This window comes from Hypanus sabinus, chromosome 31 (assembly GCF_030144855.1).
Source record: "Hypanus sabinus isolate sHypSab1 chromosome 31, sHypSab1.hap1, whole genome shotgun sequence".
Lineage (NCBI taxonomy): Eukaryota > Metazoa > Chordata > Chondrichthyes > Myliobatiformes > Dasyatidae > Hypanus > Hypanus sabinus.
This window is the reverse complement of record NC_082736.1, coordinates 7,406,183-7,422,685: the sequence shown is the minus strand read 5'-3', so window position 1 is coordinate 7,422,685 and position 16,503 is coordinate 7,406,183. Positions and strand designations below refer to the sequence as shown.

The following is a 16,503-nucleotide window of genomic DNA, read 5'->3' as shown; positions in this document are numbered from 1 at the left end:
AGGTGTCAATCAGGTTGGGATGATACAACCCATCAACCAGACCACTCTGGTTGCCCCCTGAGGAGTTTCAATGAATAGAACAGTACTCAATACACAATCCTTCTCCAAGAGACAATAGCAGTAATCAGTGGTTCCGTTCCGCTTTTGTTAGGAGACATTCCACTTTTGTGTATCTCTGCGTTGTCACTCTCTCATTTCCTTGGTATCAGACCCAAAATAGTAGCGATTTTGTGATTCTCAAAAAGAGGGGGGGGGGCGACTTTGCACCCTTCTGCTCATGAGAGTTGCTCCTCATTCGTAACACTAGTCCATACAACCTGTCCTTCTAACTCTGACTCCCCAGGTCTAAGCAACCATCTGATATTTATTTTTTTCTGTGCACTCTTTCTAGTTTAGGAACATCTTTGCTATAATAGGGTGATCAAAACAATAGTCAGTATCCCCAGTCCATCCTCACCAAAAACCTGTATATCTACAACGTATCTTCTCAACTCTTATACTCTGTGCCATGAATGATGAAGGACAGCAGGTCAAACAACACCAACTTCACCACTGTTATCTCCTTGAGGTGTCAGATCCGGTGAACTATGATTCGCATGGATATTGTTTATATAAATTACGAACAACAAAGGTCCCGGTGTGCAGTGCAACACCACTTGACAGAGACCTCCAGTCTGAGGTATAACCATCAACCCACCAGCCTCTGCCTCCTGATACTGAGGCAATTATGAAACCAATCAATTATCTCCCTTGGATTCCATCTCTCAGAACTAACCTCCCAGACCAGAGTCAAAGGTCTGGCTAATGTCCAGATAGACAACACTCACAACCCTAACCTCATCTACGCACTTGTGAAATTCCTGAAAGAGTTGCAAGATATTTGTGAGACATGATTTCCCTTGCACAAAACTGTGCTGACTGTCTTGAATCAGACCAAATGTTGGTAGATCCTGTTCCTCAGAAATCACTCCAGTATATTCCCCAACACTGATATCCTGCCTGTAGTTTCCTGACTAGTTTCCACTACCCTTTTTAAACAATGGCACAGCATTAAACCAAAAGACCTAAAGTCATTGGAGCAGGATTAGGTCTTTTGGCTCATCCAGCCTGTTCCATCATTCCATCATGCCTGATTTATTATCCATCCCAACCCCATTCTCTGAACTTCTCCCCGTAAACATTGATGCCATTAATAATAATTAAATCCCACTAACATCTGCTTTAAATAGACCTACCGACTGCCTTCATGGCCACCTGTGCCAAAAGAAACCCATCGATAAAGAAATTACTCATCTCTATTCTAGAGGGGCATCTTTGTATTGAGGGTGTGGTCTGGTTCTAGACTCTTCCATTATTGGAAACATCCTCTCATATCAACACTACCTAGGCCTTTCAACATTCAATGTGTTTCTATACGATGCTCCCTCATTCTTCTAGACTCCAGTGAGTACCTGCCCAGATCATCAAATGATGGTTATATCCTAACTCTTTCAGACTTGGGATCATTCTCGTGAATTTACCCTGCAGCCTCTGCAATGTCAGCACAGCCTTTCTTAGAAAATTGACCCAAACCTGCTCATGATACTTCAGCATTAGATGCTTGCTTTTATATTCTAGTTCTCTTGGAATGAATACATATATTGCATTTGCCTTCCTTACTACCATCTAAACGTGCACATTAACCTTTAGGGAATCCTGCACTAGTACCCCCAAAGTCCCTTTACACGTCTGATTTCTGTTCTCTCCCTGATTAGATGGAATACATGCCTTTATTCCTCCTCCCAGAGGATATGGCCACACACTTCCTTACACTCTATATTGTCTGGCACTTCTTTGTCCATTCTATAAATCTGTCCAAGTGCTACTGCAGACTCCTTGCTTCCATAACACTGCCTGCCGCTCATTCTATTTTTGATTTATCCACAGACTTGGCCTCAAAACTGTCAATTCCACATTAATCACTCTCCAATCACGTGTAACCTCAAATGGTGCCTGTGATGAAGCAACAATTTCTCCCGTGGCCTCCACAGTGTATTCTCTAACTTCTCACAAAATATAAGAATGTACCTGATATGGCCCTGGAGATTCAACAGCCTTAATGCATCTTAAGGTTTCCAATATAGATCCCTGCTAATTTGAATGTGGTGTAAAAAATCACAGCTGATTCCTGCCATTTTGGTAACTCCATCACTTTCCATAATTTTCTCAATGGTGAAATAAACGTCAGAAGCATTCATGGAAAGCCTCTCCCATTTCCTTCACTTCCACACACAGATGGCCATCCTCATCTCCAAGCGGAACAATTCTGTCCAAATTCCCTTTTCCTCTGAATGTACCGAGAGAATCTCAGGGGATTTTACTCGCTTTTCCTTCCAATTCTTGATATATCGTCCTTTTACATGCCTAATTTTTATGAGAGATCGTATGTCTAATAATATTCTGGAACAATTTCCTGAGCATTGATCCAAGCCTCATCAGTCAGTAATTTCCTGGTTTGACTCTATTGCCTGAGGAACAACATGCCCTGGAATATCAGCGTGTTGTGAGAGTCACATGTCAAATATGTTTGGACAAATCACATTCCACTCTCTTCAGTTCCTGTCCAACACAGTTGCCTTTCGCTATAATCCCGACTGACCACATAACCACTGTGTCCAGTCTTGTGCTTATTTACTTTTCCCTGAATGAAACTTTTCTCAATGGCCAGGCTCATTTCTCAACACAATGTCTTCTATGACCACCTTCCCTGGTTAGACTATCCACTTCTATGTTAAAAAACATCCCAGTATTCTTCCAACACATGCAGTGATATCTAAGCCCTTGAGTCTAAGGGAGTCCCAGTCAACATTGGGAAAACTAGTCGCCCTCTGCAACAAACCTGTTGCCTTTGCATCTTTCATTCCCTGCTACATTTCAGTTTCTTTACCTGCTGCTGGCATTTGGGAGGCCTGTAGCACAACTCCATCAGTGAATGCACCTCTCTTATCCTGAGCTCTATCCACACCGTCTCACTGGATGGAGCCTCCAGTGTGTTCTCTCTTAGTCCCTCACCAACAATTCCATGTAAAGGCTGATCTGCCATCAGACTCCTCCTGTATGTCGATTCCACTCCCCTGATTTTACAAACAGTTATCCTCGTTCTCTTTAAATCTTTTTGGTCATCCAGCATCTCCATTCCTCTCAGGGGATTCTAGTATTTGTTGCAGAGTGCTTTGTTGGTGGTAGAGTGGGCAGTGAAGGTTCTTTGAGAGTACAACGTGATTGAGATGACCTGGGGAAGTCAGCCAAAGAATGACAGATGAATGTTGATGTGGACAAGGGTGAGCTCCTGCATTTTGAGAAGTCCAACCAGGGAAGGAGCAGCACAGAAAATTCTTGTTCCTTGGAGAGTATTGCAGAGACAGCATCCATGGAATACAGGAACAACATTCACTGAAAGTGACAACACAGGTAGTCAGGATGGTGAAGATGATGTTTGGCCTATTTATCTTCATTGGTCAGGGAACCAATCTTCATTGTTACAGGATTTGGGATGTCATCATCAAAGTGAGATTGCACTGTATTGTGCACAGTTCTAGTCACCCAGCTACAGGAAGGATGTCATGAAGGAGCTGGAGGGAGGTTTGATGAGGGTGTTACTGACACTGGAGGATTTGAATTATTAGCAGAGGTTTGGACAGACTAGGACACTCTTTCTCACCAGAGAGATTAAGGAACTGTCTGGTGATCATCCAAAGGTTTACAAAATCAGTAGGCAATCACTCTTTTTGTCAGGGTAGGGAAGCATACATTTACAAGACAATTGTTTAAGGTGAAGGGGAAACATTTAAAGGCTACTTGACAGGTGGGGGGGATGTTGCATGTTTGATTAAGGAGACCAACACAACAGTAATTAGTGAGGGATATGATGAGGTCTTGTAAGTAGAGGTTTTAAATAAAGTGATGAATGGTGATTTGATGGGATTACACTGCTGGCCTCCCAATAGGCTCAGGTATTGTGGAGCAGACATGTTGGTAAATCACACAGAGGTGTAATGGGAACTGGCTTACAGCAGCCGGGCATTTTGACTTCCCCTGCATTAACCAGATTACCTTTGTATGAAAAGCTTGAGTTTCCAGGAGTAATTTGGCAGATGCAGGATCAGTTCATCCCTCAGCAGAAACAATATTTGAAAGGGAGAATGAGGCAACCATCACCAACAACGGAAGACAAAAGCAACATAAAGGAACATGAGAGAGCAGAGAATATCACAAAAGTTAGTGGGAAGCTAAAGGATTAGTGGACTTAAAAAGAACAGAAGGTAACTAAATAGCAATATGGAGAGAACAGATGAATTATTAATGTGACTGACCAATAGTATAAAGGGGAATAAGGATTTCTTTCAGATATTTAAAGAGTAAAAGAGGCGAGAATGGATCAGGTTTCCCATTCTCACCTTCAGAATCACATCCCTCCCTGAGCCTCTTTTACACTGTTTAGTTTATTCTGTATTTCTTACTTAACCCGGCAATCTTGAACATTTAGTGAAGAGGGCCACAGCGTGGCAAATGCATTTCAATACAGATAAATGTGAGACAGTGCACATTGCAAAGTCAAACCAGTGTAGAACTTACACTGTGAATGGTCAGTCATTAGGGAGTGTAATGGGCCGGAGAGATTTAGGGGTAAATCTCTCACACACAGTTCATTGAAAGTGGTGTCACTGGCAGACAGGGTGGTGAAGAACGGGGTTTAACATGCTGATCTTCATTAGTCAGGGGACTGAGTATATCAGTTGGGACATTGTGTTACAGTTGTGTAAGTGACTGGGAGGCCACACTTGTATTGTGTACAGCTCTTGTCACCGTTATAGGAAAGGTGGTTAAACTGGGGAGAGAGTAGAAAAGATTTCCAAGGATGTTTCCCGGACCTGAGGTTCTCAGTTACACAGAGAGTTTGGTCAGACAATGTCCGTTGTCCTTTATTCCTTGGAATCAGAATCATTTATCACCGTGTTATATGACAAGGAATCTGTCATTTTATTTTGACGGCAGAACAATGCGATGAAGGTGCAGATGTGAACATTGTGTCAGCAGAACGCCAAGAGATTCTGGGAATCGCGAACAACGCGGACAAAATGCTGGAGGAACCCAGCAAGTCCGGCAGCATCTCCCACCAGAGTCCTGAGGAAGGGTCTCAGCCCGAAATGTCGGCTGTTTATTCCCACCATTGATGCTGCCTGAGTTGCTGATTTCCGTCAGCATTGAGTGTGTATTGTGTCAGAGAGAGTGAGTTAAAGGAGCGGGCGGCTTAGACCAGTGTCACTGTGTTTGTGAGTCCGAACACATCGTAGGATTTCTCAGCACCTCCTGTTGAAAATGAAAAGATTTTTCTGTTACGGAAGCGCCCGACTCCCCAGATCATTCCGGAAGAGGGAATTAACCGCAAAGTTTTAATTCGATTAAATATTTCAGCCATAAAACAGAACAGGTCAATGATAGGGAGAGAGAACGCGGGCAATGCAGTAACGAAATGGGTTAAAATAGAAAGCGCTGCCTTTAATCCCGATTAAACTTTCTTTCCAGCGAACATTCCGGCCTCAGGGACGGACAGGGACTAGTCCGAGTCTCCGCAGCGACCGATTTGAATTGGAATCGGCGAGTTTTTGAGGAGAGAGAAACACAGAAAAATGAAGCCGCCGGGAGCTGCCAGCAGGATGTCTCCGCCCCGTCCGCTCGCTGCCTTTAAATTGCTCTGTGCCGCCGCCTTTCGCTTCATTTCTCATTCAGTTCTGATTGTGAGAAGGATTTACCAGAGTCGCCGACATGACTGAGACAGCATCCGCCGAAACTGCTCCTCCAGCCGCACCCGCCGCCGCAAAGAAGACTCCCAAGAAGAAGGCGGCTGTCCGGAGCAAACCAACCGGTCCCTCGCTGGGCGAACAGATCGATAAGATCGTGACGGGTTGTCACGATAGGAAGGGTATGTCCGGTGCGGCCATCATGAAGGCTCTGGCCGACAGCGGTGTCGATGTGGCGAAACGTCGCCACCAGGTCAAAATGAGCATCAAGAGGAAACTGGAAAGCGGCTCCTTGGTTCAGGCCAAGGGCTCGGGTATTTCGGGATCCTTTAAATCCGGTAAAGGGAAAACTGCCGTGAAGGTGGTGAAGAAAGCGAACAAGCCAGCGGCAAAGAAATCTTCCAGCAAGAAGCTTGGCGCCAAGAAACCAGCGGCTAAGAAAGCAGGAGCAAAGAAACCAGCGACTAAAAAAGCGGGAGGTAAGAAACCAGCGGCTAAAAAAGCGGCAGCAAAGAAACCCGTGGCTAAGAAAGCGGCGCCGAAGCCCAAGAGCCCCAAGAAAGCCGCAACCCCGAAGACGAAGGCGGCCAAGAAGCCGAAGTCGAAACCCGCGAAACCCAAGAAGACAGCAGTCAAAAAGTGAATTGAGAATCCACCATTTGTGTGTATCTGAACCCAACGGCTCTTCTCAGAGCCACCCACATCTCAGAAAAGAGCTGATTCGGAGTGTTGTGATTCCCGCGCTGGGTCCGATTGAGAACTCAATGGAACCCGAGATTGCCGGTACCTCTGACATTTGGTGCGGTGTCTGAAATGAGACACGGATGCCCGAGCTGAGATTGAGAGATAAGGGATGTGGGCAGTTTCAGGACCAATTCCTTCTCCGATCTGGGCGAGAGTGACCGACATTGACACCAGCGGAGATTCAGCTGAGTTGATTGGGAACTGCTGAAACCTACGCGAGAGGGGAGGGGGCGTGTTGAGAGAGGGATCCGTCTCTGGGACGGACTGCAGCGGGAGGCTATATGATAAACTACCCGGTGGCATTGCCGACTGACCTTCATGCAGGCCCCAGCTACAAAACGACATTGTTAATTTACACAAAACACCAATATCAAAAATGTACAAGAGCGAAATCTAATCTTAAAAATCACTATTTCTTGGCAGTCACCGCCCCCTGAATTCCCCCACTGTTACCCCTCGCGTCGGCATGCTTCACTCCAAGCACAGCGGGCACGAACGTATCCCCATGTCCAAAGCAAACAAAACGGTAACAGCCGCACCAGCTGTACACGACAGGTTTGTGAGAGAAGTGAAGGGCCAGATGAGACCCTGACAGGAAGTGAGCGCGTTCAGCTCCTGTCCCTCGCTAAACTACACTGGGAGCACGGGATAATTAGTGCAAAATCGATCGGCAGGACAGGTCGCAACTACAACAATGATGAGCAAGCTACAGCCCTTTCCTTTGCCGTGGTAGTGGCTCTTAAAAGAGCCTTTTCAGGTGTTTGGTGTGTAGATTGGGCTTAGGCGCGCTCCCCGCGGATGCGGCGGGCCAACTGGATGTCCTTGGGCATAATGGTGACTCGCTTGGCGTGGATGGCGCACAGGTTAGTGTCCTCAAAGAGCCCGACCAGGTAAGCCTCACTTGCCTCCTGCAGGGCCATGACGGCCGAGCTCTGGAAACGCAGATCGGTTTTGAAGTCCTGAGCGATCTCCCGGACCAGGCGCTGGAAGGGAAGTTTGCGGATGAGCAGCTCGGTGGATTTCTGGTAGCGCCGGATCTCCCTCAGAGCCACGGTGCCGGGCCGGTAGCGATGAGGCTTCTTCACTCCGCCGGTGGCAGGAGCGCTCTTCCGCGCCGCTTTGGTCGCCAACTGTTTGCGAGGAGCTTTTCCGCCAGTCGACTTGCGCGCTGTCTGCTTGGTGCGGGCCATTCTGCTTCAGGAGTGAGGACACAGGCTGAAATACAGGAACAAGATAGACGAAACGGGCTCCAGCACAGGCTTTTATACCGCTGGGAAGTGCAGTCCCACCGCTTATGATTGGCTGTGCACCAACTGTCTGTTAAAGGATCTCCTTGCTGCGATTGGTTTATTGATTTCATGCAGGCTGGCGGCGAATAACAATTTACGACAAAATGGGAAATTGTTAATTGGCGGTCGGACTTCATCCAATCGGAATGCACTGTGATTGGCGCCCGATTAATTTCGAACCGCCCGCCAATTTCAGAGCACCCAGCCTGATAACTTATTATTTACAATTAATTCTATCACGGATCATGTACTTTCAGTTTCATTTAATATCTAATTCCCTCAGTGAAGATTTGAATGCATGATTACGGAATCGACTCTCAAAACGAGTGAACTGATTTCTGTCCGAGATGGACAGAATGCTTAAGATCGATATAAATGCATCCAGCATTCACGGTAATCACCGCCTGGAAAGGCACAATCGCAGCTATATATATATTTCAAGCGGAATGATTAATCTGTTTCAAAAGTAGCTCAGCCAAATATATCGATAAAAATAATTAAAAGGTTGTGGACACGGCTCCCTCTGTGAGGCGGTGGGTGGCTCTTAGAAGAGCCTTTGTGTTGTTCTCGGGAGGAAGTGGGAGTTTTTCAGCCGCCGAAGCCATAGAGAGTGCGGCCCTGGCGTTTCAGAGCGTACACCACATCCATGGCAGTGACTGTCTTGCGCTTGGCGTGTTCAGTGTAGGTGACCGCATCCCGGATCACATTCTCCAGGAAAACCTTCAGCACCCCGCGGGTCTCCTCGTAGATCAGACCCGAGATCCGCTTGACGCCGCCACGGCCAGCCAGACGCCGGATGGCCGGTTTGGTGATGCCCTGGATGTTATCCCGGAACACTCTCATCGTCCAGCTCCGCCTTCACTTTACCACACCCGCTAATTTCCAACAGAAAGCGCTCTTGCTCGATCTGTGTCCTCTGGTCCTAGACTCCCCCACTATAGGAAACATCCTCTCCACATCCACTCTATCTGTGTCCTCTGATCCTAGACTCCCCCACTATAGGACACATCCCCTCCACATCCACTCCAGAGAGACATACTTTATTGATCCCGGGGGAAATTGGGTTTCGTTACAGTCGCAACAACCAAAAATCGTGTAGAAATATAGCAATATAAACCCATAAATAACTCAATAATAATAAGTAAATTATGCCAAGTGGAAATAAGTCCAGGATCAGCCTATTTGCTCAGGTTGTCTGACACTCCGAGCGACGAGTTGTAAAGTTTGATGGCCATAGGCAGGAATGACTTCCTATGATACTCAATGTTGCATCTCAGTGGAATGAGTCTCTGGCTGAATGTACTCCTGTGCCTAACCAGTACGTTTTGGAGTGGATGGGAGTCATTGTCCAAGATGGTATGAAACACGTACAAACTGGAAGATTTCTGGAAATTTGCTGATTCTCCTGTTTTAAATTATAGGAGTGCTTTTCCATTCCGCTACTCCCCGAGGACCTCAGTCTGTCCCTCCCCGGCCCCAGGACCAATGCGAGCGTCCTCACACACAGCAGTTGGTGGGCGAGGGTGCAGTCGAGAGGGTTAATTCATCAGAACAATTGTTCCCCTGGATCACGAGGGAAATGAAAGTCCGGTCACATAAAGGAACAGGATACATAGGCAGATATAAGGATATACAGACCTCGCTTTGGTGCCTTCTAAAGACCAGGTAAAGTGGTGGCTGAGGAGCTGGTGTGAGGTGGGTGACGGCTTTAGGTACGAGGATCATTGAGGTCCCGAGGGAAAGGTGAGACGGGTCCAAGGAGGGGAGCCAATATGTTTACGGGAGCTTTCTTCATGCTACACGGAAGGGTTAAACGAGCAGGTATCAGGTCCTACACAGTGATTTTCAGGAAATAGGTTAAAAAGCAGGACTTCCAGGATTGTAATTATCGAATTGTGGCCCAAACCTTGTGCTGGTGTGGTGAGGAAACAATTGCTGCTGAGGAACCGATGCAGGAGGGAGATCTTCAGATTCATGGATCAATCGGCTCCCTTCCAGTCAGGTGGGAGACCGGGACAAACAAGGCCATTTCCATCTGGACCGGAGGGGAACCAATATCCTCACCAGGAGGTTTGATGGTGTCACTTGGCGGAGTTGGAACTGGAGTAGCAAGTGGGAGAATGTATGTATGACAAGACAGTCTGAAAAGAACGAGAGCCAATGTCAGGCCAATAAACATGGTGGGATTGGTGGGCTGAAAGAAGTTTATTTCAACATTAGGAGTATTATGTTGTCGGACGTTCAGCTCAACATCTCTAGGTTTCATTGTTTTACATGTGAGTGGGGAGGAGGGGGGTTATAAAATGCAGAGGTTACCCCACTGGGAATGTCACAGCAAACTGGGGGGCTCACTTACAGAGGCAATCTACAGTCACACGGACTGGATTATAGTATTGGCCCCCAATAACCACCGGGAGGTGGAGGTACACAGAGGTTTATGTTTAGGGAGAGGTGCAGAACAGAACTGTCATAGTGGGGGGCTTTATCTTCCCTCGAATTGACTGGATCTTGCTCAATGCTGAGATGCTCAAGATTTCTTCAGCGATTCCGAGGAGTGTTTGAAACATTATGTACAGAGCCCCACCAGAGGCAAGAACAGACGGGAATTAGTTTAGGGAAACGAGCCAGGCCAGCTGACGATCACCATTTATTTTGTTCGTTAGTTATGAGTAAGACAGAAGCCAAGGGGCATTGATTGGGAGCAGCCACTGTCAGACAAGTCGACATCTGACATGTGGGAGTTGTTTAAAGACCAGCAGCTCAGCGTTCAGGATCAGCATGTTCCTGTAAGGAGTAAGGACAAGGACGGTAAGGTAAGGGAACTTTGGATGAATGGAGAGATCCTGAATTTAGTCAGAAGGATATGGAAGGTTTATGAAGCTAAAATCAGACTGGGTATCTTTGGAATATAAAGATAGCGGGGAAATGCGAAAGCTGGTGATAGGAAAGGCCAAATGGGGCCTCAAACCGTCCTCGTGCAGTGGGATCAAAGATAATCCCAAGGCCTCTTGATTTATATTAGTTAAACAGGGATAACCAGAGACTGGAAAGGTCCACTCAAGATTAAAGGAGGAATGATGTGGTTGAAGTCAGACCAAGTGGCTGAGGTACTAAATGAGTCCGTTGTGTCAATATTTACCGAGGAGAAGGAATTGAATGTCAATGAAAATAGAGCGAGACATGCTAATGTGCAGAGAAATGTTGAGATTGAGGAGGAGGCTGTGCTGGGACATCTGAAAAGCAATAAGATGGATAAGACTCCAAGAACTGAAGGCATATATCCTACAATAGTGAAAGAAGCAAGTGAGCAGATTGCTGGGGATTTGACAAGGATCTTTGTCGGGGTCCCCAACTTGGTTTGCACCGCAGACCCATATAATATTTATTGACAATATTCTTACGGACCGGCCGGCGGGGGGGAGGGGTAGGGGTTTGTTAATATATACCAGAATGCAGGTGAAACTATAAGTCACTTATAAGTGGCTAATTAATACACTCAATTTTGTTTCTAAAGGGGTTTATCTCAAGAATTTAGTATTAAACACACAGTGCAGATTTTCCTCCCATGAATACAGTGATAAGTCAATTATAGGGCACTTATAAGTCAATAGCACCATAACATATTAAGTAACATTTGGATATTAAACACACAGCACCTAATATCCCCGTATGAACATATAAAATCATTGCAACACACCAATATCGGTGAATCAGTAAGAGTCCTGGGCTTGTTTTCCTACAATAAGGCGGTCTCATCGAAGGGTGATGGGAGACAGCAATACTCAAAGGGGGCTCCTTATGTCCTGACGAAGGGTCTCGGCCTGAAATGTCGACAGTGCTTCTCCTTACAGATGCTGCCTGGCCTGCTGTGTTCTACCAGCATTTTGTGTGTGTTGTTTGAATTTCCAGCATCTGCAGATTTCCTCGTTTTTGCTCCTTATATCCAGTCTATTCCGCAATTTAGTTTTTGTTGCATTCGTTGCAGAAAACCCCGCTTCACAGAGATATGATGTTGGAAACGGAAGCAACGTTTTCAGTCCTTTCATGGCTATCTCAGGATATTCAGCCTTGAATTTGATCCAGAATGCCGGCAGAGATGTTATGTTAAACATATTTTTCAACCCACCATCATTTGCAAGCTCGAGGGGTTGATCTTCCCGCGCTGACATGGATAGCTGTCATTCTCCCCTGAAGTTTGCAGACTGTCATTCAGGAGCAACCACTTTGACTCGGGTAGTGAAACCAGACAGCCGTCCAGTCATAGCTGCAGCCCCATCTGTGCATATTCCAACACAGAATGACCAGTCCGGTTTGCCTAACATGTAGTCATTCAAAGACTTGAACAGTTCTGCCCCAGTTGTGTTAGTTGGCGGTGGCATTGCGCACAACGTATCCTCGTGCACATCGTCTTGAAATATATATCGCTCATAAACCAGCAGTGTTACCTTGTTGTCGCATTGGTAGACTCGTCGACCTGGATAGCATACCATGGTGACTCGTTAAGCCGTTCTAACATCTATGCTTCAATGTCCTCCGCTTTGTCATCGATTCTCCTTGAAACTGTGGTAGCTGGAAGAGAAACCTGTGCCATCTTGTTAGCAGCAGCTTCTCTCAACTGTTCACAGCACATGTCCTTGGCAGCAGGCAGAATCACTTCTTCCCCAACAGTGAAAGGCTTCTTAGCCTCAGCAATATGGCTAGCCACTAACTATGACGCTCTCAGAGCAGCAGCATTTGTGGAGGTGGTGGCTCTCAGCACTTGCTTCTGTCCCGCTTGCTCACATTTTTTCCACTCAAAAAACTTAAAGGGTTTGTCTTTAAGTACAGGGAGCTGGGACTCGAGATGCCGAAGCAGTTTTGAGGGCTTCATTGCCTCATTAGACAGCATGTCTCCACATATCACACACAGGGGCTTGGAGCATACGAGTCACCGGTCGCAATAACGCCATATTTTATGTGCGACTCGTCGTATTTTCTGTTGAAGGAAGCTTTCTTTTTTTTTGTAGTCTTGGCCTCAGCCGTCTCTGCGTGGTCGTCATCATTGGGCCTTTTATGTCCCCCACCACCTCTTCCAAAGAAACTCTCAAGCGACGTTTGTTTTTTACTCATACCGACTGATGACCTTGCGTGCGTTCAAGTTCAACAGTGGCGTGACAGGGAACGAGGAAAGGTGAAGCTGACTCATATTGTTTCATATCACCAAATCATATTGATTCTTCACAGCCCGGCAGCACGTGTTTTGCGGCCCGGTGGTTGGGGACCACTGATCTGAGACACTCCAGAGTTGTTTTGAGGTGACAGACAGACAGGCACTCTGTGAGCCACATGGAGAGGACATTGATGGGCTCACAGAGTGCATCACTGGTTACATCAACTTCTGTGTGGACTGCAGTGTTCCGGCAAGAACTGTCCTTCGTTATTCAAATAACAAGTCATGGGTAACAAAGGACATTAAGGACATCCTGAACGCTAAAAAGAGGGCATTTAGAGATGGAAATAGGGAGGAGCTGAGGTCAATATAGAGGGACCTGAAAGCCAAGATCAGGGAGGCTAAAGACAGGTGTAGGAGGAAGCACGAGGAAATCTGCAGATGCTGGAAATTCAAACAACACACACAAAATGCTGGTGGAACACAGCAGGCCAGGCAGCATCTATAGGAAGAATCACAGTCGACATTTCGGACCGAGACCCTTCGTCAGGACGCTTGAGTGAAAACTCCAGCAGAACAACATGACAGAGGTCTGGAGTGGGATGAGGACCATCACTGGGTTCAGGCAAACCAGCAACAGAGGAACTGAAGGCAGTGTGGACAGGGACGACAAACTTAACCTGTTCTTCAACAGATTTGACAGTGTGGCCCCGGCCCATCCCCCACACGATTCATCTGTTGTCGGCCCCCAACCAACACATACTCCACTCTCCCCTCCTACTCCTCCTCACAGCCCCCCACCCTGCTCTCAGGACTACACCCCTCCCCCACCTAAAACCACCATGGTGGGCTTCACAGCTGAACAGGTGAGAAGACAGCTGAAACGTCTCCACCCAAGCAAGGCTGCAGGCCCGGATGGTGTCAGCCCCAGGGTGCTCAAAGGCTGTGCCCCCCAGCTATGTGGAGTACTTCACCATGTCTTCAAGCTGAGCCTGAGTCTCCAGAGGGTTCCCGCCAGCCCCGACTAGGAGTTGAGGATGCCATCACCTACCTGCTGAACCATGTCTATGCCCACCTGGACAAGCCGGCAAGCACAGTGAGGGTCATGTTTTTTGACTTCGCCAGTGCGTTCAACACCCTCCGCCCTGCTCTGCTCAGTGAGAAGCTGACAGTGATGCAGGTCGATGCTTCCCTGGTGTCATGGATTATTGATTGCCTGGCTGGCAGACCACAGTACGTGCGCTTCCAACAATGTGTGTCAGACAGAGTGGTCAGCAGCACTGTCTCCCTTTCTCTTCACCATCTACACCTCGGACTTCAACTACTGCACAAAGTCTTGCCAACTTCAGAAGTTTTCTGATGACTCTGCCATAGTTGGATGCATCAGCAAGGGGGACGAGGCAGAGTACAGGACTACGGTGGGAAACTTTGTCAAATGGTGCAAGCAGAATCATCTGCAGCTTAATGAGAAAAATACTAAGGAGCTGGTGGTGGACCTGAGGAGGACCAAGGCACTGGTGAGCCCTGTTTCCATCCAAGGGGTCAGTCTGGACATGGTGGAGGATTACAAATACCTGGGGATACGAATTGACAATAAACTGGACTGGTCAAAGAACACTGAGGCTGTCTACAAGAAGGGTCAGAGCCGTCACTATTTCCTGAGGAGAATGAGGTCCTTTAACATCTACCGGAGGATGCTGAGGATGGTCCACGAGTCTGTGGTGGCCAGTGCTATCCAGTTTGCTGTAGTGTGCTGGGCAGCAGGCTGAGGGTAGCAGACACCAATAGAATCAACAAACTCCTTCGTAAGGCCAGTGATGTTGTGGGGGTGGAACTGGACTCTCTGAGGGTCGTGTCTGAAAAGAGGATGCTGTCCAAGTTGCATGCCATCTTGGACAATGTCTCCCATCCAATGCACAATGTACTGGTTAGGCACAGGAGTACATTCAGCCAGAGACTCATTCCACCGAGATGCAACACTGAGCCTCATAGGAAGTCATTCCTGCCTGTGGCCATCAAACTTTACAACTCCTCCCTCGGAGTGTCAGACAACGAGAGCCAATACGCTGGTCCTGGACTTATTTCCACTTGGCATAATTTAATTATTTAATTATTTATGGTTTATATTGCCATATTTCTACACTATTCTTGGTTGGTGCAACTGTAACAAAACCCAGTTTCCCTCAGGATTAATAAAGTATGTCTGTCTGTCTGTGTCCTGAATTGCAACATTTGAGGTCCCTCAGTACTGGAGTGTAGCAAATGTTGCAGCTTTGATCAAGAAAGGAAATAACAAGAACCTAGGGATCTATAAGCAAGGCAGCCTCATTTCAGTGGTGGAGAAGCTACTGGGGAGGATACTGAGGTACAGGGTTTATGCACATTTGGAAAGGCACGGCCTGCTCAGGGACAATCAGCATGGCTTTGTGCAGGCAGATCACACTTGATAAAGCTGATTGAGGTTTCTGAGGAGGTGATACAGACTCTAAGATATAGGATCAGAATTAGGCCATTAGGCCCATCAAATCTGCTCCGTCATTTCACCGTGGCTAATCCATTTTCCCTCAAAGCCCCAATCCCCTGCCTTCTCCCTGTAACCCTTCATGATCTGACCAATCAAGAATCTACCAACCACTGCCTTAAATATACATAAAGTCTTGGCTCCACAGCGGCCCGAGGAAACAAATTCCACAGATTCACCACTCTCTGGCTAAAGAAATTCCTCATCTCCACATTCTACAATGCTCTATTCTGAGGCTGCGTCCTCTGGTCTCAGACACTCCCATCCTCCGCACATCCACTTTATCAAGGCCTTTCACCATTCGAAAGGTTTCAATTAGGTCAGCCCTCATTGACCTAAATTCCAGTGAGTCCAGGCCCAGAGCAATCAAACGCTCTTCATATGCCGAGCTGTTTCATCCTGGAGGCAATTTTGAGAATCTCCTTTGAAACGCATCCAGTTTCAGCTCATCCTTCCTAAGATAAAGGGCCCACAAATGCTCGCAATACTCCAGTGAGACCTCACCAGTACTTTACAAAGTCTCAACACTGTTATGATTGGTGCAGATATTGTGGACAGAAGGGCAGGTTGCCATCTGTTCCATATTGTGTACTGACGAATATGTTGGAGCTACCAGCTATTGCAGGGACATGGTTACAGAGACTTGGACTGGGAATTTGACATTCCTACATGTTTAATGTTCCACACGGAATCGGCAAAATGGAAAGGAGCAGGGTGGATTTGTTCATAACGTGCTGGTGAAGGGGTGGATACAGTGCCATCAAAAGTATTCAGTCTCCTTTGGAGGTTTTCATGTTTATTGTTTTGCAACGTTGATTCACAGTGGATTTAATTTGGCTTTATTTTCCCACAGTGATCAGCAGAATGGACTCTCTGGTCTCAAAGTGAAAAACAGATCTTTACAAAGTGATCTAATTAATTGCAAATATAAAACACAAAATAATTTAATTGCATTGGTATTCACCTCCTTCAAGTCAAGTTGACGCACATTTGTCAGTAATTACCGTTGGCTCTGTGTGG

At 46.8% G+C, this 16,503-nt stretch overlaps 3 protein-coding genes across 3 annotated transcripts; 1 reads left to right on the top strand and 2 right to left on the bottom strand.

The window, feature by feature from the left end:
* The first annotated feature begins 5,805 nt into the window (after nucleotides 1-5,805).
* LOC132383634 (histone H1-like) lies at nucleotides 5,806-6,423 on the top strand. Its single transcript, XM_059954830.1, has one exon. It carries the CDS (start codon nucleotides 5,806-5,808, stop codon nucleotides 6,421-6,423), a length of 618 nt encoding a protein of 205 aa, XP_059810813.1.
* An 880-nt stretch (nucleotides 6,424-7,303) lies between these two features.
* LOC132383764 (histone H3) lies at nucleotides 7,304-7,714 on the bottom strand. Its single transcript, XM_059954966.1, has one exon. The coding sequence runs from the start codon at nucleotides 7,712-7,714 to the stop codon at nucleotides 7,304-7,306; it is 411 nt and encodes a 136-aa protein (XP_059810949.1).
* Nucleotides 7,715-8,401: 687 nt separating this feature from the next.
* Nucleotides 8,402-9,240, bottom strand: LOC132383824 (histone H4-like). Its single transcript, XM_059955032.1, has one exon. It carries the CDS (start codon nucleotides 8,654-8,656, stop codon nucleotides 8,402-8,404), a length of 255 nt encoding a protein of 84 aa, XP_059811015.1. The 5' UTR covers nucleotides 8,657-9,240.
* Between the last annotated feature and the right edge of the window lie 7,263 nt (nucleotides 9,241-16,503).

Excerpts from the sequence above, each read along its gene's own strand:
- LOC132383634 (XM_059954830.1), top strand. The coding sequence starts at position 5,806 with ATGACTGAGACAGCATCCGCCGAAACTGCTCCTCCAGCCGCACCCGCC.
- LOC132383824 (XM_059955032.1), bottom strand. The coding sequence starts at position 8,656 with ATGAGAGTGTTCCGGGATAACATCCAGGGCATCACCAAACCGGCCATC.
- LOC132383764 (XM_059954966.1), bottom strand. The coding sequence starts at position 7,714 with ATGGCCCGCACCAAGCAGACAGCGCGCAAGTCGACTGGCGGAAAAGCT.